Consider the following 24,526-nt stretch of genomic DNA (forward strand, 5'->3'; position numbering starts at 1 on the left):
TTTATTATAAAACTCCTAACTAGAAATAATTCTCTTAACAACTTCCTTTAGAACAAATGTTTTTCTTCGAACCACAACATGTTGACCAGCAAGCGAGGGTGTAAATCTCTTCCTATTCTGGAATAGACATTTGAGCCAATGGGCAAAAGATGTAATCTTCTTAATTTCAATCCCTAATGCTCGGAGCGGTCAAAAGCAATGTCTGTTGATCCTATTTTCGGCAGGGATATTTTACTTTTGATCAGAAACAGCTGACGCATTACAGAGACTGGTGATTCCTATTTAAAAGCAATGTCCAGCATTCATTTCTCATTACGAACTTCAAGGGGAGACGAAGATCGTGGTCACTCTAGGGACACGGTCTTCTTTGGTACACCATGTTAAAGGTGAGTATTCAGTGGCAGTTTTTCACTTAAAATCCTACACTGAGTTAAATTGTAACACTTCCCAACCTATCGTTTGTTATCATAAATTAATTGACGTACTTAAAAAGATACCGGGATTCGCTTCTCGACAAGTTGGAACGTGTCGCTTGACTCTAGTGGACGACTTACGGGTTTGTACTTATTGTTTAAATGAGTTTTATGATAGATTAATTTGAACAAACTTAATAATTTAATTTCAAATTGATATTTGATAGATGTAAATATTCAGTTAGTTTCGCTGAATTAGAGCAGGAATAACCATCAGTATTGCCGTGAATGACAGAAATCAAGAGAATGTCGACATTCACCGATGAATGTCTACAATCACATAGTCACTTTGGTGAAAAATATTCGTTATATCCGATTTGATATTAACTTATTCGTTGATATTATTATATTTATTCGATATTTTAATATCTGCTGAGAATAGATTAGGAGTAAACATCAGTGTTCGGAGTACCGGTTAAACGCCTACTGGGAACTTGACTTTAAAAAAACATTGATGTAGGGCATACCGGGCATAGGCACTTAACTAGACCTAGTAAGTATTTTGGACATTTACCAAAGCGACTATGTGATTGTCAACATTCATCAGAGGAAATCAACAAGCACCTATTTTGATACTTTGCAGTAACATCAACACCTTATGAATGATTATATCAGCACCTATTATTAGCGAGAAAAATTAAAGTTAAAATTTTAACAAAGAAATAATGAATCGAAAATTCTGAAGCTCGATTGTTTTTACTACAGTATTTTTTCGAAAATTGTATACATTTAGTTCCACATTAGTTATTCTAATATTAAGAAAACGATCGTATATTTAAAATGAATTATTTTTTATCAATTTAGCATGTAACTCGGAAGATTTATTTGAAAATGAGCATACGATCTATAAAAAAAACATTCCGAATCTGTTAGTACCATTTCTAATTATAATAATTTTTGGAAGCACAAAAGTGATGACATAAAGAAATATACACTATTGAACTCCCTAATTCGGTCTATAACACGTGTTTGCCATAGAGTTAAAATATTTTAGATTTTGTTTTAGTCGTTTGAGTTTCCGATGTTGCTATGTGCACTCTTTTCAATCATACTAACGGTTTAAGTTATAAAAAAGCGTAATTAAATACTATATTCACTAAATTTATTTCCCACTTTTTCAATGAAAATAAGTACCAACTGAAAAATGTCAATTTCAAAACTTTATAAAATTAGGCTTTATCTTTTGCTGCCTTTAAGAGATCTCTTTCCTCAAATGTCAACGAGAACGAAGCAAAAAAATCAGTATAACTAACTATATTAAACTATTAACAGTATATTAAACTAATGTCGGGCCGTGGTGGCTCAGGAGATAGAGCACTCGCCTCCCAATGAGGTGCGCCGGTTTCGAATCCCATTGATATCGGGTCGATACGAGTTCTGTACCCAGGTCACCCCGACCACAGTGCTGACATAAGATATCTTCAATGGTAGGCGGATTATGGGTCAGAATCCCTTTACCATCAAGCTAACCGTGGGAGGTTTTCGTTTTTTTCCGCTCCATGCAACGCAAATGCAGGTTATTTCTATCAAAAAACTCCTCCACGAAGGCAAATCTCTTCCAATACTTGATCCAGGAGTACCCTTGTGTTCTGAATTGGGTTCAAAATTATAAGGCTATGAAGTTGAACATTGATAGTTGTAAACTCAAAATTGGATCTGTTGTTCAACGACAGTTATAAAATGAAATAAACTGATGCTGGATACTTACTTTACTCGGCAATATCCGTCGAAACTTGTAAAATACAAAACCGTTACCCAATCAGCATTTGTAAAATATAGATTTAGATTCTCTATTGATTCTCATATTTTAGATTCTCTACTGAATTTTTTCCGAATAAATTATACCAGTACGCTTCTGCAGTCATCATTTTTTGAAAGATACTCTTATGCAGTTGTCTGCTTTTATATTTTCTATAAATATTTTTGTTTTCGGAGTAATTTAGTTACAAGACGTTTTAGCAGCATATTAATCAGTTTTCATCAGTTTAAACAATAAAAAAAACTTTCGGAGGAAAAAAAATGCAAAAGAAGGCAATTGCACAGTATGTATTAAAATACCTTGCTAAAACTACTAACCGCATAGTTTTATTGCTTTACAATTATGAGAAAAACTCAATAGTAGTAATACTATATTTAGAAGTTACTGGAGCTGCACAATGGGCTATTGGGGGCGCTCTGAAAAGCATCGTTGAGGATGATCGCCATCACAATTCTAATCCTCTTAATGATGCCCCCTCCCCACTTTGATAGGAAAAAAATTCTAAATTGAATCTGTACAAATTCGAAAAGCAATCAATCACTATTTATCTTAATCAAATGCAATGAAACTTTTTTTAACATCTTTTTTATTTTATATTATAACAGTCGTTGAACAGCCGGCCCAATTTTTTGAGTTTACGACTACTAATGTTCAACTTCGTAGCCCTATAATTTTGACCCCAATTCAGAAGGTAAAAGAACTCCTCAAGCATTGGGAGTAATTAGTTTTCGTATAGGACTTTTCGGTAGAACTAACTTGTATTTGCTTTACATGGAAAAGAAAACCATGAAAACCTCCCTCGGGTATTCTGACGGCAAGAGGACTCAAACCCATGATCCGTCTCCCTGAGTATAATTTACGACAGCACTGTGGTCGGTGAAAGGCGGGCACGGAATTCGTTTCGACCAGCTGTGACTGGGGTTCGAACCTGGGCTCACCCAATTGGGAAGCGAAGGCTCAATCCCCTGAGCCACCACGGTTCTCTGTCGAAGGATTATAACGAAAAACATTTAAGAACAAATAAACATCGAGATATTGAAATTTAAAAAACTAATCCGTGTTTCATGTAGACATGGGAAGAGGTCACTTAAACACTAATAGCCAAACAGCAAAGTTTTTCTAAAAAAATTGAACTATTTCCTGGTTCTTAACTTTAATAGTTTAACTTTTGGTTTTGAATGGAGGCCGATTCCAATTATCTTTCACTCCATGAATAATTTGAAATTTAAAGTATGGCAAACATTAGTTCAGGCAATTCTAGAAAAAAAGAATATGGTCATTACTACCAGAATATATAGTAAAATTTACCGTGTTGCTGGCTCTATGAGATTATCAAAATATACGGTAATTTTCCGAAGCGCTCTGATCATGACTAAAATTATCTATAAAATATGGTTTTATTACCATACCGTTTGTTAGTAAATGTTGTAAAATTTGGTCATTTTATCATGATACCATATGACAAGGCATAAAAACCATTTATTCAATTAAATATACTTTTCAATATTGTATTTGTATTAAATATCTGATAATAAGAACCATAATTTTGAAAACCAAAATTTCTAATAAACCATAACCATGTACAGAAAAAAATTGCCAGAATTACAGACAGAATTACTATTATTACCAGAAATGTCATTATACAAATATGGTACTTCGACCAGAATAGAATTTTTTTTTTCCGTGTACAAAGTTACAAATGATTTAAATTGAAAATTTCAAAATATCAATTACAAACGAATTATGGGAATTACTTAGATTTCGCTAGGGAGAAGTTATCATGCCATAATTTGTGCGAATCTTGATAATTTGAAAATATTTTTAAACCATTTTAAATTTCTCGGTATACCTGAATTTAGTTTTCTTTAAACTTTAAATTTTAAGATATCAATGCGGGTGAAACAGTATTTGACATGAAAGGCTTCTCTCACATTTCAGCGTCCTCTTTACAGTAATTTAAGGTATTACACTAGTTTTTCATCAACCTTTTTTTTTAAATATTAATATAAAATTTTGAAAAAAGAACTTGTTATATGCTACATTATGTTTACAACTTATAAAACCAGCAAAAAAACCTTCATTAATGTTTTAATTTTTGTAACGGTCATTTTTAGATAAAAACAAGGCATTTTTTGCATAGACGTTAAACACCGTAAGAAAATTTCTATCCTCTAAACAAAAATTCATTTGAATATTTCATGTAGAAGGCTATCAACTATGTTTCGAACTATTATTTTAAAATCAAGTGCATATACTACAGAGTTAGCGATTAATGTACTTAAAATAGCCAATTTTTAAAAGTTTCCTCACTTGTCTATGCGCAAAAACATGCATAAAAAATGAAATTCTACTTTTTTCTCTTAGTCTGTCATTCAAAACACGTGTGCTATTATCGTAAACACTCATTAAAAATTGTAGACAATTCTTTTAAGAAACAATTTGAGATATCGTGATTAAGGTGGTGTAAAATGTGGAGAAAAAAAAACTGATTTTGAGATAAACGCATTTAACGACATCATTCGTTTATACTCTGTTGTCATCTTGCACAAAAACTGCTATAACTTTCTAAATAATTAGAGAGCAAAAAAATTTAAGTATTTTTAGGAAGCTATGCAGGGTTTCTAAATTTATAATAAACTGAATTTCGAAAATTTCGTCCAAAATTATGCTTTTGCGCTAGTTCAAATTTCTCAGAAGAATTTCTTAGTTGTTATTCGGTGCTTTCTGGAGGGTTCAATGAGATCTAACTCTTTTTATTACTTCATTTTATTTTTATATGTTCAAAAAAATAAAAATTTTAAAAAAAGGTTGGCTGAGCTGTAACATTTTTTGAACGATTTTTCGAATGTACTCGGCTAACCAAAATGTACCGGTTCATTTCTATGAACTTAATACAATTTTTTTTTTATTTTGTTTTCAATGACCCCAATGACAATCACAATGAAAATTTTAAAGACAATCACAATGAAAATTTCAATGACAAGGTTGATACATTATTGTATCAACCTTGGCAGGTTAGTAGTGACTTACACTCTAACTATAATTATATATCTTTTCATTCCTCAGGTTGTGATATTATTCTTATGGTTGGCAGCCAACCTTACAGATACGGTTGTGAGTGCACCTCCAACTCGGATGAAGCGAGATAACATCAGGCTGTGTGGAAAACTGTTGGTTGATACCTTAAGTCAACTGTGCCACGGAGAGTATTACGATCCCAACGATATTGGCGTCATCAGCAAGAGGAGTTACCCACCAAATCCTCTTGGTGAGAAAAAATTTCATTATCCATCATTCACGCTGTTTAACATGGGTTTTTTTTTAATGTCTGTCGCCAAGGAAAATAAACAAGCCACAGTTTAAATACCTTACACTCGAATCAAAGCGATCCCTTACAAAAAACGGATGTTTCTATAGGTTGACAGATGTAAAAAATACACCTAATATAGAAAATGAGGTTATGTTTTGCACCAAAAATAACCTCAATAATAAACCACAATTTCAGCCTCATTTATGCCATACAAAATTAACCTCATATATAACTCAGAAATAGTTTTTGTTTAGATTGGATGAACTTATTCCCACCTCAAATATACGTTTTTGCTTGAAGAGTAGAAAATATAATCCGTAAATCTCAAGAACAAAGCTAGTTGCCGTAAAATAGATTTCAATCAACCTCAAAATAACCTCAAGTGTGAATAAAACAACTTATTTTAAGTTTATTTTTGAAATTCAATTTCGAATAAACCTCAAAATCCACCCTGGCACCTCAAAATAACTTCATTTAAACCTCAAAAATACCTCAAATATTTGTAAGTGATGATTTTAAACTAATATTTATCATCTTGCCGCGATAAATTATCTAGGCTTTAGAACGAACCAATTACTTAAATATTTTAAAAGTTATTAAACTTTTCTTTTTAAAAAAATCTACAAATTGGTGGCATTTTTTATTTTAGAGGAAAATTATCAAAATCACTGCTTTATTCTCAGTTTTCGCAAATTTTCACGAGTCCAAATAAAGCAGCATTAAAGCAATATTGAAATATTAGACCGCAAACGCTTTTCTGTGACTTTTCTCCGTAATGACATTTCGCGCCATTTTCAGAATAAGCACAAACAACTCTGGTTTTAGATAGGCTAAATTATGCCTAACAGTTAAGAGTAACTATTGCTAACTAACAGCCTTAAATGAAAAGATCATATTATTCGCACAAAAGGTATCACTTCATTTGACGACGGAGGCATCAAAAGAGATTCTTAACACTTCCCTATAGTGCTAAATAAATAAAACAACAAACATATTAATTGCTTTCAAGAATCCTATTACAATCTACTGCAACAGTGCAATCTGTGAAACGGCACCTTAAATGCAACCACAAAAGTTTTAAGTACAAGTTTAAACTTTTTGTGAGAAATGAGTGTCAGAAACTCCTGTTCGCTGCTGATCACCAAACCCTATGGATGTGTCACAATAATTTTTTGGTTTCTTGGCACAAAAAATAAACATTTACACTGTAAAAAAAGTATTCTCAAATATCACGAAACTTTCTCCGTTACTGGCGCAACCGTTTCTTAGTATACCCTCTGACTGATTTTTTTTTTCAAAGTGACGAAATAATTATCGTCACTTCTTCGATGAAATAAATTTCATGAAATTTAAAAAAATATATTTCGCCATTCTATTTTTTTACCTTGAAAATACAACTTTTAGTGTGTAAAGTATCTAACTTTTGCAATAGTTTCACTTTCTCGTGGGCACCATATAGACCAATGTCTCCCTTAGAACACAAGAGAGACAGATTGAACACACCCACGACCGAATCGATATTCGATCCCGGGATCTTCCTGATAGGAAGTAAACTCTTTACCCACCATACATATCGTTCGGCTTACTCCGTCCCTTTATTTTCTATTGTTTGATCTCCATTCTAGTTTCGTCATTTTGGTTAACAAACTCCCACAAAGTACCAGGATGAGATTTCGAGTTGAAGAAACATTTTCGTCATATATATGAGAATTCGCGTTTTGTCACAAATCACGTGATTTCATGAAGAAATTATTCTCAAAATTAATGAAATGTAAATCAAGGATTGTTGAATCGTCAAAAGTGAGAGTTTTATTTCTGAGAGATTAGTTACGTAAGTCAAAAATTAAAATTATTCACTTAAAATTTCTTTGCTGAAATAAATACTTATAGATTTTCTTGAACCATGTGTTGACGATTGCATATTCGAGTTTTTGCTGAATATCTGCATATTCGAGACTGTATATTTGAAACACGAGAATTGATCACTTTAAGATAAGACTGATAAGAGCAAAATTTTAATATTTCGATGTATTTTCACGATTATCGACATTTAGTAATATACCGCAATATTGATATAATTTAATTAACTTATATTATTTTTACATTACTCCATATTTTCGCTACCCAAATAATTATCGTTATGTATAATATTCATGATAAATGTTTGATATATTATGCTATGGATAATTATCGCGATATTATCGTATTCGACAATTATAGTTATCAATCATGATCATTATATTTTCGTATTCGTCATGCATTTTTATCATTAATGATGGCCATCATGATGACTTAACTAAGAGTATTGATTGCCTGAGGCCTGATCAACTGGTATTGTTCTATTCTATCTATACATTCTATTTATATAGGATGTTCTTATAGAAGATAACGCGTATTTCCGCAGGTTAAACAAATTGAATAAACCTGTTCGTAAAGCACTAATATTATTAGAATGTGTAATGAAATAAATGATATTCTTTTAATAACTATTGAATATTATGCATTCGACATAAAAAAATATATATATTTATATTTTTTCAAAAAATTAAAAAACGAGCGCAGGTGACACAAACACTTCTTATTAGAATTAAGAAATAAGTAGTTTACGTATAATATTCAAATTAAAATAGCAAAATCTTCCGAAAAATTTAAAATTCAATGCTTTTATAAGTTAAAAAGAATTTACTCTAAAGTGAAATCGCGAAAAATCATTTCCATTTAATATTTTTTAATTACTATTTTCATATTCTTTAAAAATCTAATATATTCGCTATAAATTTACCTAGATTTAACTAGATTTAATCTTCAAACAATACTATAAGAGTATAAATCATTATCAGTTATGTTTTACACTAGTTATGTTTTGCACAAGTCAAGCTGCTTGATTTAATTTAGCGTAAATTTAACATAATTTAAACTCCGAAAAAGCATGTAGCATTTTAAAAAAATGGCCTTTGAAACTATGTCCCAGAATTCTAAATTTATTTTCGTAAAATTTAATTTAGTCTTAGCGTGTCAAATTTTCGAAAACCGGAAAAATTAAATCTTAAATCTAAATTGTAATAGCAGTTTTCACAAAAGAAAATTTTCTAACATCTATTGCTTGCATTTATATCGTTTAAAATTTATATTTTCATCAAAAAGTTAGATTTTGCTGCCGGAAAAAATCGATCATTAAATTTTACATTTGAATGAGCTAATGATGCACTGTAAAATAACACATAGTACATTTAAAGTGATTAGACAGTTTTTTCTCCAATATAATGAACGGAAACTGATGAAGCATATGCTGTCCAACTAAAGAATGCTTTGCACTCTGATGTATTAGTAAACCAAATAATTTAAAAAGCACCATAATACTTACATTCTGTACCATAAAGAGTAAAACAGTTTTGAATTTGAAGAAAATTTCTATATTTTTTATTTGGATATATTTTAGGTTTCTAACGGAAATAAATTTTGAATCCAACACAAATTTGTTCTTATATAATAAATGACCAAAAAGGAACTAAACATAAGATTTATTTCTGCCTAAAACAAAGGACAAACTTTTACAAATTTAGCATTTTTAAGTTTTTAAATAATAGTTTATTCGATGCAAAATGCAGAGAACATTCGCCACTAAATTTATTTAATGAAAAAAATTAAACCAATATTACCTTCACTATTTTGTTTCTACTAGGCTGGATATTTAGTTGGGTAATTATATAAATAAACGTTAGTGTTTATTTAGCTATTTTATCTAAAATTATTGTTATAAAATTTCTAAACAAATTTTAAACATAAACATATGATTCCGACATGTTTAAGTAATGCAACTTAAAATATTTTTATTTTTCCGTTATTTAAAATTTTGCTCAATTAAGTTTTTAGTTAAAACGTTGAAAGTTTCATTTCAGAGTTCTACACTTTTAACTAACTTAATTTTATGAAAGTCAAATTAGGGGGAATAATTTTGAAAAAGGGGTTTCTTCAGTAAATACAAATTGAAGTTGACCCTTTTTCAAAATGAGAGATTAAATTTTAGGCTTAAGCTACAATAAAATTTAGAAATTCTGTATCATTTTTAAACCGAAATAAGTATTATTTATGTAAAATACAAACTTAACGCAGTGATTACATTATTAGTATAAGTTTTAAGAGTATTTTCCTATTACCATTAAAAAATGAGTATTTTTTAAATATAGAAAGTTATTACAGAACAAATAAAACTGCATTGCCATTCACAATTTCAACTTTATAATTAAATTATATCGGAAAATTGAGAAATCCAGGGAATAAAACTTGTTAAGATTTAAGACGAAAAGCTGATTAATAAATTTAGAAATTTTTAAATTCTCATATTTCGACAACTCATTTAAATTTAGTATCTTAGACAATTTTAAAAAGATTTTAAACTTGTTCGGTGATGTTTGGCTTACTACTAAATAAACTTGAAGTATGAGCGAATATTCATTTTTTTTTAAATATTGATTTGTACTAAGAGTATTTTTAGTGACGAATTGTGTACAGGTCGTACAATTGTTTAGAGGACAATTGTTTGCTACAATCCAAATACTTCAATATAATAACGTTGACATCAACATTAAAAATTGAATTTCATGTTCTATTGTAATATAAAGAAATAAGATACATTTGTTATGAAATAAATACTGTTTCAGTATTCTTTTAAAACGAACTAATAAAATTTCAAAATACAGTTTCAGTCATGTTAATCTAGCTGTTACAAGATGTTTAAGATAAACATTTTAGCTTCAGGAAAGCAAAAAGATTTCTGCAATTTCGTTACTTTTAACACTAAATTTCAGTTTAAAGTGAATAAGAAATTTTAAAATTACCTGGTAATTTGTACTTTATTACACTACATTTGCTTTTTTGTTTGAAGGTAAACTTTTCATTCGTTAAAACATTTCAATTAAATTTAGATGCATAAAGATTCGTATAAGATTTGCTTACATAATTCAAAAATTTCTTTCTTTTGTATGAAAGACTATCTCGTAGAATTAAAAATTTGGAAAACTATTAAATGCAAATACTGTTAAATTACTAACTTCTGACAACTTTTCTACAAGGCACGCCAGAAATTTGTTTTTGTTTTTTTTATTAACTTTTTTAGCACATAACATTTATAAAAGTCTGAGTCAAAACTTATCTGTACCGTCATAAGTGTTTAAAATGGCAACTATAAAAGTTCGATTTAGTAGTTTAAATATTTTAAAAGTAGTTTATATATTTTGAAAGTAGCTTATATATTCTTATTATTCGATTACTAGTTATATTTTTTTTCAGCGAGTTAGAGCTTCATTTTGAGTTTTGGTATAAAAATTTTATCTTTACTTCTGTTGCAAATCTAATTTCTTACAATTGTAAGTTTTAAATTCAGAACGATAGTACGTTTTTAAGGCTAATTTTAAGTTTTTTCATCAAATGCAGCCCTCATCCACGTAACGCTTAGATTTCACTTTTTTGATGAGATCTTTAAAAGATTGTAGACTATCGTCATCTAAAGTTCTCTGAGTGGTCCAGTTCTGCTAAACACTTAAAGTGCTGGGAGATTAAGCGCACGAACCTACAATCTAAAATTGCAGTCCAGGACCTTACTATGCACCACCAAGCCCTTCAAATGTGATGAATGCATTAGTTCTTAAGTTAATTAGTTCTTAAGTTAATGTTAACATGCGATCTATCGTCGCAGTCCAGGACCACCAGGACTCCAAAAGTCACTCCGGCCCTTACTGCAGGGACACTTTTACTACAGCGGCGTACACTAGGGAATTGAAATGTTTCAAAACTGCTAAATGAATGTAGAGCTGGAAAAGGAAGCACAACAGCCGTCTACCTATTCGGCCTCCACGCTTGTCGAGTGGTTTTGGAATCGTTCGTTTTACGCACACCTGTGATGTAAAGCGATGTCTTTATGTCAATTTCCCTATCGATTTCAGATTTATTGGACGCGAACACTTAAATTAATCTAAAAAAAGCTTAATTTTTCAAAGAAAATATTATTGCTAAACTAGGGCAAAGTTCATTATCAAATATAGTACATCGGTCTGATCGCTTTCCTGCGTTAAAGGATAGGTATTTCCTTTGAAAGGTCTTCCACAAAAAAGACTCAATACTTAAAGATTAAAATTTAAAAACTTATAATCTATAACCTGCGTCTGCCAAAGTTCATGTTTAAAATTAATTATATAGTAAAGGATTAAAACCTTATTTTTCCTTCAACGTTATTTAAACTCTTAATTTTCTAAGTCAAACTACCAGTTATTGTATTAGGAACTTGGGAGTCAGCAACAACTGCCGGCCTATTGTAGCTATAAAACACTTCAGGGATATAGATTTCCACTCGAGAATGGTTTTATTATGTTTACGAACTTAGTTTCTTGAACTAATAATTTCTAAGAAAATTTATATTCACAGCATATTTACTTTAAGCCTTTTGATTTCATAAAAAGGTCCGTCTACTCTAGCTAAAATTTCTGAAATTTGTGTAAGTAAAAGCTTTAAAGTTAATGATCCAATTCTATTAAATTTTTTGAATTAAAAAATCATTTGCGTAATCACTGGATTTTTGATTTCGATACAAATAATTTTGTATCGCACGAACGCTCGTATTATGAGATGTTAAGCGTTAAGTTAATTGAGCAACTTTTGCATTACGCTAGTTTTAATACTTTTGTAATTTTAGACAAATGCGGGCTGTCATTTAAAACAAATTTCTTTATATATACTTCCTATTTAAAGCAATTTTTTCAAATATAGTTTCTTTCACATATAAAATTTCCTAAAACCTTAAAGTCAGAAGCAAAACAAATGGAACATTAAGTATGCTGGAACTAAATGCCAACTTTATTCTCTCTGTAAAAAGGACTTAAGACTAAAGGTATAAATAAAGTTTTCTCAAATGTAACCACCGCAATTCGTAAGTTATGGTAAATTTATGATAATTACCGCTAAAACAACTTTACACTCATTCGCAAATTTGTTTTTACTTTGAAGAACTCACGGTGGCCTTTAATACAAAATTTCTATACAAATTTAGCAATTCAAAAATTTGATTTTTACTAAAAAATAAAAGTTTCTGGTTAGGTCACCACTTTTTCAAAGCAGATTCTATTCATCCCAATCCCAATTATAATTTTACTTTTATTCAAAAGAAGTTTACTTTTATACTCTATTCTTATTCTACTACTGAAGCTGCGGATTAGTGTTATGTTTAATGTTAAGATATAACTGAACAGTTAGTAATTATTTTTCTACTCCAGCAGCAAAATTAGTGTCATTAAAACTCACGTAAACATATGATAGACTTGAAATTCAATCTATCTTCAATTTACTATATGTAATTTGACGCATTACCTTTACAAAGTTAGCTACTTGCTAAAATAAAACTTTTATATTAGTTTTAAATTACGTTGAAAATTCTTGAGACAAGTACGCATTGGTTTTATTAAATTTTGCTTTCAACTGCAATTACACCAATACTATAAAATCATTGGATTTACACTAAATCACATGAATTGTTTAGAAGTACTTATTTCAGAATTGGTTTTATCAACTCATTTTAATGCAAGTGTGTAGACTATTAAAAATGTATAATTACATAGCTATTTTTGAAAGTAAAAATCGTATTTAGGTGTTTACATTCATAGTCTCCCTCACCTCTGGGGAATTTAGAAATAACTTCAGAAAAATTAAATAGATTTACCATTTATTCTTCATAACTAAAAATCACGTTTAATTTGAAAGTAAACAAATTGTATGTTTCATCAATGCCCTAAAACTTATTAGAAGTTAGTTCTATAAATTTCGTTCCGAACTATGTGGTTTTAAGTTCAGTTTCTGATTTACTTAAAATCAGATGCATATGAATTATTAAGTATATCTTTAAAAAGGTATTGATTCATCTGTTTTGTTCATCTATAGGAATACCAAAATTTACAACAACAACAACAAAAAACCTAGAAAACTGTTTGAAACTTTAAATTTAATATATTCAATTCTGACTTTTCATTTTTAAATAAGATTCACTACAATATTAATAGACATCTATTTCCGGCGCAATTTTGTTTATCAGTATAGAACTATTTTAAATGCTTATGTCTTACGCTATTGTCAACGAAGTTTTTCAAATTTTGAAATGATAATTAAAAATTGTTCCTGAAATATTTAATTTTATTGAATATTTTCGAAATTTTGCAAAAACGCAAGACAATAGTTTATGAAAATGGAAGCAGGAGAAAACTTAGAAATTCTTTTTTTTTCAGAATCGCTTATCTTAAAGTTAACACTCGTAAAAAGCACGTTAATAAAGAACTACAATAAAGTCCTTAACTTGAAAACATTGAATGAATTAATTTGAAATTAAAAAAGACTCGCAGATTTGTGAAATAAATGCAAATGGAGACCTTACCAAAACTGTCATCCGCCTTAGAACTGGTCACTATCGAGGTATGAAGATCCTGGGAGATGGCAATAGTAGAACTTACCGTCTCAGCAGTAATTGTGATGATATTCCACTAACACCAAAACATACATACTTTTGACTGCCCTGACATTTTAAGATCCCTGGCTCAGCTTGGGGAATTCTCCCCCTTTGACACCGAGAGTCTGTACTCCGACAACATCAAAGAGTTAGCCAACTGTGTTTTGCACACTCATGGATATCTATAGTTCTCCCCATAAACACGACACCAACCAATCAATTAATTTGAAAGCATGAAAAAACAATTTTTAACAATAAGAATGTTAGTTGCTTCTAACTAAGGCAATCTAAATTTGGATAAGTTTGGCAAAATTATCGAAAATAACTGTTTACACAAGCAATTCTAAAAACAGAGAGCCCGATGTTTTCAATTACACTAGCCTAAAGGATAACTTTAAATAAGCAATAAAAATATCTTAGCCGAGTTAAAATCTTACATTTTCCTCGATGACTACGTGAAACGTCCCACAAAATCTTAATTAGAATTCAAATTTTGGGTAAGGAAAGAGACTTTATCCAAGAGTTTTGCTATTCGGTAAGGAAATTGGAGCGCTCGCAGATGTTCTCTATACGCCCAATAATTTTATTGTAGAATGATAATTTTGCATCTAACAGTATTTGCTTCAACGAATATTTATTGAAATTTTTACACATTAATGAGTTGGCGGAGAATGATTAAAGAATAAATAGAAAAAGTTAAAATTTATGAAAATCTGTTTTCTGTTATCAAGGAGAATGATATTCATAATTTAGGAATATTATAGTCAAAATTTAAATTAAAAAGTTTTATTTATATCATGATGTTTAGAAAAATTCTTTAGACTATTCAATAAAAAAAAAAGAGATTGAAACTAATAGCAAAGATCTAAAATATATGTATCAGTCTAGATGAACAGTTACAATGTGCAGGCAATTAATGTGAAAAGTGAATAAACTAAAGCCATTTCACAAAATAGAAAGAGTTCTTGACCTGTATCAAATATTGGTAATACAACTGACTCTGAGGCTCATTTTCATGCAGTAAATCATTTTGGAAGATTCCAATAGAAGTGACTAATAATTCTGAGAGAAAACAAATTATCAATGACATAATTTGAAATGAAACAAATATATAAAATTTTATTTAAAAATTACTGAAGTGTTATCTGAATAACAGATTAAGCGCGAAGTAAACTCTTTATGAAATAAATCTTAAAAATGACTCAATGGCTTCTCAAATGACTTCTTAAACAACCTGTCACTAAAATTAATAGGACTTAAAATTTATGCCACAGTAAGAAAGATATTTTAACTGACATAAAATGCAATTAAAGTTGCATAATTAATATTTAGAACTCTCCAAGATACGAAGAAAAACCAATATTTACATTTAATAAAAGTTTAACAGTTAATGTGTGATGAAATTAGATTTAAAATATTGTAGTATCTATATTATAATACTTTAAGACTTTGTAAAATCACTAACATAAACTCCAAATTCAGAAGACATAGTCAAACAGAATTTGAACAGGATGAGAATCTGACAGTATTTGAATCTGGGCTATCATGATTTTATACACGCGATGGTAGAGTACAAGGTAAAGCCCATGGTTTTGCTTGCCCAAAACAGTTGCAAAAACTTGTCTTTAGCCACATTTTGCTTAACTTTCATTAAAACAATTTGAAAGATCAGATTTCAGTTTAAAAAAAATTAAAAAAACACATTTCAGCTTTTAAATGTAGATTAGTGTCTTAAATTTAATAAAAACTGTTAAAAACAATTACTATTAAAAAAACATTTGGATTAATCCTCTCGCTGCGTAATTTTTTATCAAAATCAATTCAAAAACTACGTAGTTTTATTACATAATTTTTTTTCCATAAGTTTTCCTAAATTGCACAAAAGACTGATGGGTCTGTAACTCTCAGGTAAAGTAGGATCCTTGCTGGATTTAATGAAAAGTATGACAGTTGCGTTCTTCCAGGAATCAGGGAAATAGTTTAAGGTAAAGCAAGCATTGTAGATATGAACGATTAGTTTAATATACTGTCTTGGTAGTAGCTTGATCATCTTATTTTTGATATTATCACAACCAGGAGCTGTTTTTATTTTTAGTTTTTTGATCTGTTTTGTAACTTCTTCCGTGGTGGTCGGTTCAATTATCTCTGGAGATGAATATAAGTTGAATTGTTTGACATCTTCAATAACTAAGTTGTGATTGTTCAGATTGAAATCCGGGCTTAAGGATAATTATTTTTCTAGGGAATCGGGAAAAGTTTCGGCTTCATCTTGCGCTGTGAAGACATACCCTGTATCTTTATGTACAGGCTTATCCACTTGAGGTGTGGTATGGAGTGATTTTGTCATTCTCCAAACAGAATTATCCTCCTTGCTGAGCGATTCGATTTTATCACCCTATTGTCTTCTTCTATAATATCGGCATTTCTTGTGCATTTCCTTGTTAAGATTAATCATCTCTTCTCTGTAGTCTAGATCAGAATTTTTTGGCACTAGTCTTTCGGCACCAGTTCCTTTGTTTGATTAAAAATTTGATTTCAGGTGGAAGTTTAATATAATTTGAAATAAAGTTTTTTTTATGTAGTTGGTTATTTATAGGCAGTTATGATATTATTCTGGAGAATAGTAATTTGTGTAACGATATCTTCTGCAGTTTCTAGAGCTGCAAGGTATGGCTTATTTAATGTGAGAACATTTTGATAAAAGTTCTAATCAGTTCTAGTGATCTGCTTACTGTCCTTTGTTAAGGATATCCCATTTGAGATGTAGATGGGAAGATGATCAGAGGATAATGCATTTAAAACGACGGCAGTAATAAGTGTATTCAAATTAAAAATACCGAATTCAAGAATGTCCAGTCTTTGATTTTTCATGCTTGGTAGATATGTAGGACATAATGGCGCGATATAACAGTGAGTCCGAACTTATTTACAAGATTCTTGAGCTGTTGTCCGTTTCGGTTGGTTCTGTTAGATCCCTATATTGCAAAAGAAACAATGAAAAAATAAAATTAAGAAAAAATACGACGGCCGAAGCTGACGTCTTCAGGGAGTACCAGCTTCGGAAGCCATAAATGCAAAACCTTTTTCTATCGAGAGAGTACGACAAATGTGTAAATTTCTCTCTCTGTACAGCAAAGGTTTTGCCAAAGTCCAGAAAGAGAAAATGCAATACAAAATATGAAATACATTAAGCAAATACAAAAGTATAAAGTCAGGACTAATACATAAGAATAAAACGCTCAAAAACTTACTTGAAAGCAAATCCTGAAACCAAATTACACTACTGACTACCAATCAACAACTAAATTGAAATAGATGAAAAAACTACGCCCCCTAATTTGAGGCACACAAGGAAGAACCCCCCTGAAGACCTCAGTTTCGGTTGTCGTATTTTTTCCTTATTTTCATTTTCCATTGTATCTTTTGTTCCAGTTCCTTTTGGAATTTCAGCTGCATAGCACGCTTTTCCACTGGAAGTACAATTTTTAATTGCTTTCATTAATTTGAATTCTTTTCTTATTATGCCTATATTGTATGATTCGAATTAAAATCTCCAGCTACTATTGTCTCCGTGTTTGTTGGAAAAAGTTGTCTGATGTCATCGTCAGGGAGAGTATTACAAGGTACATTGTAAATGCCAGTGATCTTGATGCTTTTGTTGAGAAAAATTGAGATTTGTTCATATCCAGCTTGGTTTGATTTGTTAAATTCGGTAGTCATTAAGCTACTCCTCCACCTCTGAAATTCCTTTCACACCTGTAAGTAGTGCAGTTGGCAACTTTTATGTGATGCTGTTTGTTAAGGTGAGTCTCTGTGATAATCATAATATCCGGGTCAAACTTAGAAATAAAATCTTTAAGTTCGTGTAGTTTGCTAAAAATTCCATTTGAATTACAGTTTATAATGTGAAGTGGTGTTATTCGAGAATTGGCTTTATTTAGTCGTTAAGGGTTGGCTTGATTTAAGGGCTTCTGTTGATTTTAATTGGCAGAATAGATTGAAGCCTTCATTGTTTTTTAAAAATTCTAAAAAATTTTAAGTTCGCTCAATATTGTGTGCGCTTCTTGAACCAGACTTCTATCTTCTTCTTGGGCATTTTGAAGATTTCGAAGATTTGATTCTTTAAGAGTTGAGGCATACGTCACAGTCGAAGCAGTTATATTTCAGTAGACTTCATCATTTTGGTGATTGGAGCTGTAACTGCTCCTGGATTCTACTTAGGGATATTTGGGGGCATTGTTTATAATTTGAAGGGTGGGGGACCACTGCAATTGGTACAGGTGACCGGAGTATCCTTGGATTTTTGACAGGTATATGTTAAGTGCCCTTCACCGCACTTTAAACATTTGGGAGCATGTCTGCATGAATGTTGGACGTGGTTAAAATTCTGGCATCTATCGCATTGTGTGACACAACTGCGCCCTTTGTAATTGTTAACTGTAATTATTTAAGTTCATGTGCCTGGTGAGGTCATAAATCTCTTTGTTGTGATCATTCTTCGGTAGTGTCACTATAAATAAGGGCAAGTGGTTTCTACCATTCTCAGTGAATTTGGTCTTTTGGGTAATTTTTAATCATTTTTCAAATATAGGACGACAACTGTTCCAAAAACAACTTCCGACGGAAACTTCAATTATAATTAACCTGATGTCTTAATTTATTTCTTATAAGTTACATAACTTGTTTGCGAAATTTTATGTTACTACCGAAAAAATGCGAAACATAATATAATAATAATATAAATGCGAAACATAACATAATATAAATGCGAAACATAACATAAAATTTCGCATACATATTGCGAAATTTTATGTTACTACCAGCCTTTATTAAGGTCTTAAAAGATGATAAGCAGAAAGTTCTCGCCATTTTTAGATAATTTTTCTGCATAAATAAATGTTATATTAATTTCAAGATGAAATATAAGGTTAAAAAACTTTTGGTACTTCTATTAACTTATTAACAGGTTAAAAAAATTTTAACTCTGTAGGCAAAAACATTGAAAACATGCATTAAGTTCAAATTAAGTACAGACATAGACAAACTAGAGTTTCAGTTTTCTAAATAATACCTGCCTCATTGTCTAACCGTAACTTTGCGCAGTGTTCTTGTTTCGAAGAGTGAAACTATCGTATGTTCAGCTCTTTGCTTTATATGCACTTAATACACATTTTTGCTTCATTCTACGTAGTAGAAAGTATACACTCTAATAGTTTTGGATTGAAAAAAACCTCATTATAGAACATATATAAGTATATTTAATTTAATTCTGAATTAATATTAGACTTTTTTAATACGTTTATTTTGAAAGCTTTCATATTTAAAATACTAGCTGAATACAGATTTTAAAGAACAATTGCATTATAAAACAGTTTCTACCGTTATATTGTGCACAAAAAGAAGCGAACACTGAAAATAACTATTTTTTAAGAGAGCAAAAACACATATTATTTTTTAAAAAATTTAAAGCTTAAGCGTTAAAACTTTTTCAAGTTAAGTTTTTTTAAGTTTCATTATCGTTTTTGAGCTTTTATCTATTTTTCTGATTATTTAGGACACGGTCATTTGTTTTGGACTTAAAGTCTAAATTCCCAAATTTCCTCCTTAAACGGTGGGTCATAAGCAATCCTTGACCAAGTAATAAGTCTGTCTTATTGAAAATAACCGATACTTTTTTAAATCTAAAAATTAAAGATCAGGTTAATTTTCACACTAAAAGATGTATCAATAATTAGATTAATTTAGAGATTTTACACTAGCATGAAAGTTTCTCAAACCGGTTTGCTTTTAAATGTGATTTGTGTCTCTTTCCTTAATTTGATCATTCCTTATTTTAGTATTCCATTGTTATTTTGATAATATCAATTGGTTAAATAGTTTAGGATATTACTTGTGCTCCCACGTCCGCTGCCCTCGTTAGCCGGATTAACCGTTGCCCGGGCGATACCACGTGGAGGTGAGGGTCAGCAAAGATGTTGTTTTGTGGGAGCTTTACGAGTGTCTTCCAGCGAAATAGTTTCCAAAAATCTATTCCGCTGGGAATTGAATATCGCATAAATTAACATTATTACACTCGATGGACATCGCCCTGTTTTTTTTTTTTTTTTTTTTTTTTTTTTTTTTTTTTTTTTTTATGGTAAAAGTTTTTTTTGATTACCAACTTATTTTCAATGTCAAGATCATTTTTAATATCAAATATTTTTTAAAGTCACTTTTAATATCAAAAACATTTTTAATGTCAGTCATTTTTCAAAGTCATTTTGATGTCAGCCATTTTTTTTTTACAAAATCACACCATTGAAATATACATCCTTGAAGGAGCACTTCCCATTCGATTAGAAAGCTTTGACTCCTCCTCTTCACCAAAATTAATGGCTTTGGCTGCATCAAATTTTTTATCTCCATCCATAGTCACACAATACATTTTGGAATGTGCTACGCGAGCACTTCCAATTCTATAGAAAAGCCTTGGCTCCACCTCATCGCCAAAATCACTGTCTTTGTCACCACCAAGGTTTTTTTCTTCATCCATATTCACGCAGTTCATTTCAGAATGAGCTATGCGTGCACTTCCAACTCTATAACATAACTGAGATTCTACCTCTCCGCCAAAATCACTATTTTTGGCACAATCAAAGCTTTTTTGTTCATCCATATCAAAAGAACACAACTCCGAAGGAGCTATGCGTGCACTACCAATTCTATAATATAGCTCAGATTCTTCTTCTACGCCAAAATCACTATTTTTGGCCCCATCAAAGCTTTTTTCTAAATCCATATCAAAGCAATACAACTCCGAAGGAGTTATGAGTGCACTTCCAATTCTACAACATATCTCTGGCTCCTCCTCTCCGCCAATACTTTTTTTTCCTTTTTTAGGAACACCATTCAATCTCCTGTTATTAAATGAAAATTTAGTTATTATTATTATAGAATAAATTCTTCTTACAATAATAATTTATTTCTATTGAAACTATAATGGCAATAGATATTTAAATGGTTTAAGGTATCTATAATCACTTTTAATATTAAGGACATGTTTTTAATAAAAAAATAATCATATTTACAATTAGTTATGACACAATACTGACATATGTATTTCAAATTAATATACCAAAATATAAATGAATGATCAATATAAATTTCTTTCATAAATAAGGAAGTTTAAACATATATGTCAATGTTACATGATATGTTAATGCATTTAAATTATTAAAATTAATTGTTTTTATGAAAAATTAAAACGGGACTTTAAAACTGGACTGGCTTATTGTATGTGCAACATTATGCAGATTTATGCTTGAAAAAATGTATAGATTTTTGTTTTATTTTTTCGTTGACTAAATTGAATAAACAAAATATATGTTACTTACAGTTTTTTACGAATGTATCTGAAAAATCTCGAGAAAAATCTCGCCATAACCAATATAAATTGAATCGCAAAAGAGCAGTTGAATAAAAATCGCCCAACTCACTCAATAGCTTTTTACAAAGTGAATTCTTTTCATTGTTACGCATCTCATATATATTTCTTGCATTGTTTAGTTTCCTTAAAAATTTTATTCATTGTTTAAGTATTTGAGACAACAAAGAAAATTTTAATTGTTTAGAGTCTTTTGAAACAAACTACTCTGTTAAAGTTTGATAGAAATTTTAGCAATAAATACGCAAACATAAGTTTATGTATATATATATATATATATATATATATATATATATATATATATATATATATATATATATATATATATATATATATATATATATATATATATATATATATATATATATATATATATATATATATATATATATTTCCTTAACAGAAGTACAATAGAAAAGCTTTAAAAAATGCATTAGTATTCATTATAAGTATTATATCACAGTACCCTTAGAACAATTTTCATAGATAAGTGTAAAACAAACAAAAAATTTGCTTGCCTTCATACAGATTTCGTTCAAAATCAGTATTCAATTTTCAATATCAGTTTTTGGTACAAACTTTTAAGAAGTAGTCGCTTTTTTATTTTTGAATACTTTTTAAATTAATCTTGCCTGATGATTATATTGATTGCTGCTTGATACATGTGCATTCAATTGCATATTATAAGACATGAGAGCATTTTCTGTGGTAATTTGTGTGCAATACCGAAGAAAAAGATATTAAAAAATAAGGAACTCACAGATATAACATTCTGTAGAAATTTTTACAACTTTTTGAACTTTTATACATTAACATAAGTATACTATACTGATTTTTAAAAAGTTCACGTCAAAGCTTTAACTTTAATAAGAAAAATTCTTTGGGTATTCGAATAACATGTAAACACAAAAAAAAAATCATCTATAGAAAATCATATGTGTGGAAAAGCACTTCAGTTCTCTGACTCAATTTTAACTATGATTCAATCTTGATAGTTTGAGAGCCTATTTTTAAATATGCAAATCAATTAGCGGAGACGATATTTTAACTTATGAATTGAGACACAAAAACGTATACCTTCTCTGAAGAAATTTATTTTTTCAATGTGTTCGAATTTCTGACTCTCAATCTGGAATCTGAGAAATAGGGTCCCATTATTTTAGTAAGAAAAGTTGTCAAAAATTTGGACCAATTCAAGTTATTTTTTGGCGTACTTCGCCATCTCAAAAAAGTCGTATTTTCACAAAAAAGTCGTCAAAAATTTCGTATATCAGAAATTAATCTACCTTAAGTGTTTGTATTTTGTCATTTGAAGATTCTTAGATGTAATTGCGATAAATTATTTTTACATATATTGCTACATTAGTTCAGAAGTATCATTAGTTATCTGAAAATGGAATCAAAGATTGATAAGATAGACGCAAATTTTCGACTAGTTTCTGACTTAACTGTTGGGACACTATATTTTCTCTATTTTCTCTCTCTCGGTAGACAGAAAATAGTAGTAGCACATCACGCTGTCGTGCCACCGATCCTGGGTTCGATCCTCGGGCTGGGCCATGCTGACTCAGCCTCTCATCCTTTCAGTGGATCAATAAAATGAGTACCAAGGATGCTTGAGAACCAAACACTGGGGGTTCCGCGTTCGGGTGGCCACCTAACCGGAACACCTGCTCCTGCACCCCAGAGCCCAAGAAAACTGAGATGGGCTCAGTAGGCCTTGGCCCTCTATGGGCTGTCGTGCCACTGAATTTCGTTTTTTGTAGTAGTAGTAGTAATAGTATTTAATATCTTTTATTTTACTGATAACAGAAGCATTGTATTTATAAAATAATCTTTTTAATAGATTCTTATCCCCAATGGTTGTTCTCCTCCTTGACCTCAAGAGAACAGAACGATCCTGTGCAATCTGTTCCAGGAGCTTCTATTCGCCATGGCCGCCAAGTAAGAGGAGTTGTGGACGAATGCTGCCTCAGGTCCTGTTCTGTTCTAACCCTCCTGTCATACTGCCGCACCACCTAAATAATAGAACAGGACTTGAAACGACTGGAACGATTACGATTAACGACTTTGGAACACGGACTTGGATTTATTGATACGATATTTTATATACATAATGGTTTCTAGTCACTTATGTGCAGGTGCTTTCAGTGTGTGTATGTGCATTTTTTTAACATATAAATAACAATCATGTGTTTTTGCATCTCTGCTTCTATTTTTATTTTACAAACTGAAATACTGGAAATGAGTGAGGGGAATCTTTAAATATATTACAGAATAGCAAATGAGTTTTATTTCTTAATTTAAATTCTGAAAGGGAATCTCTAAAAAAAAGAAAAACTAACTGACCAACAAGCTTGTTCCTTTTTTTAAAATAAAAACAAGATCAGATGAGTAATGAAAGTATGTATGGTGTTGATAACATTACTGTATTTTACTATAAATAATATTGTTATTAATTAAAACTTAACTTAAGTTTAGAATGCTGTTGAACTTAAATTATAAGTAGCAAAATTTTCTTGATTAATATTATATGCGAAACAATTTTGCTTTTAGTTTTCGCACAATTGTATAGTGATAAGTGTTTGCACAGTAGCCTGCTTTAAATAAAAACTTAATTTATTATACTAACAAATCTATGCATATGCATGCGCTTATCAATGAAGCATTGAAAGGCTTTAAATAAAGGCTTATAAATGGTAAAACTGTGATCACCGCAAAGCTACCAGTTGCTGGGTAGTAAAATTTATAGCTAATTTAAATCTATGTATATGCATGCGCTTATCAATGGAACATTGAAAGGCCTTAAATACAAGCTTATAAATGGTAAAACTCTCATCACCACAAAGCTACCAATTGCAAAAACCTAACTTGGTAGTGAGTTTTATAGCTAATTTAAATTATGTGTTTCATAGCAAAACAAATATGTTATCTTAAAAGTTCTCTACAATAATGAAAGTTAAATAAAACAAAATGCACAAGTTGTGATCATATAACGACTATTCAATTGTATTTTTAATTAATGTTTTATTCCACTTCATATTAGTTCAAAATTTAAATAGCAACGTGAAGGATG

The 24,526-nt window shown here is 30.3% G+C and overlaps 1 protein-coding gene across 1 annotated transcript; it reads left to right on the top strand.

Annotated features, from left to right (window-relative positions):
• The first annotated feature begins 309 nt into the window (after nt 1-309).
• On the top strand, nt 310-23,647 carry LOC107451234 (bombyxin B-1 homolog). The gene is made up of 3 exons (XM_016067259.4): nt 310-386; nt 5,299-5,500; nt 23,297-23,647. The coding sequence occupies exons 1-3, from the start codon at nt 378-380 to the stop codon at nt 23,470-23,472; spliced, it is 387 nt and encodes a 128-aa protein (XP_015922745.3). The 5' UTR covers nt 310-377; the 3' UTR covers nt 23,473-23,647.
• Nucleotides 23,648-24,526: the final 879 nt, after the last annotated feature.

The sequence above is a fragment of the Parasteatoda tepidariorum genome, chromosome 9, assembly GCF_982258835.1.
Source record: "Parasteatoda tepidariorum strain Cologne lab strain chromosome 9, Ptep-v5.0, whole genome shotgun sequence".
NCBI lineage: Eukaryota > Metazoa > Arthropoda > Arachnida > Araneae > Theridiidae > Parasteatoda > Parasteatoda tepidariorum.

What these genes read in the sequence shown, in the direction of transcription:
- LOC107451234 (XM_016067259.4), top strand. An exon ending in TTACCCACCAAATCCTCTTG is followed by an intron (nt 5,501 to 23,296) that starts GTGAGAAAAAAT and finishes TCTTTTTAATAG; the next exon opens with ATTCTTATCCCCAATGGTTG.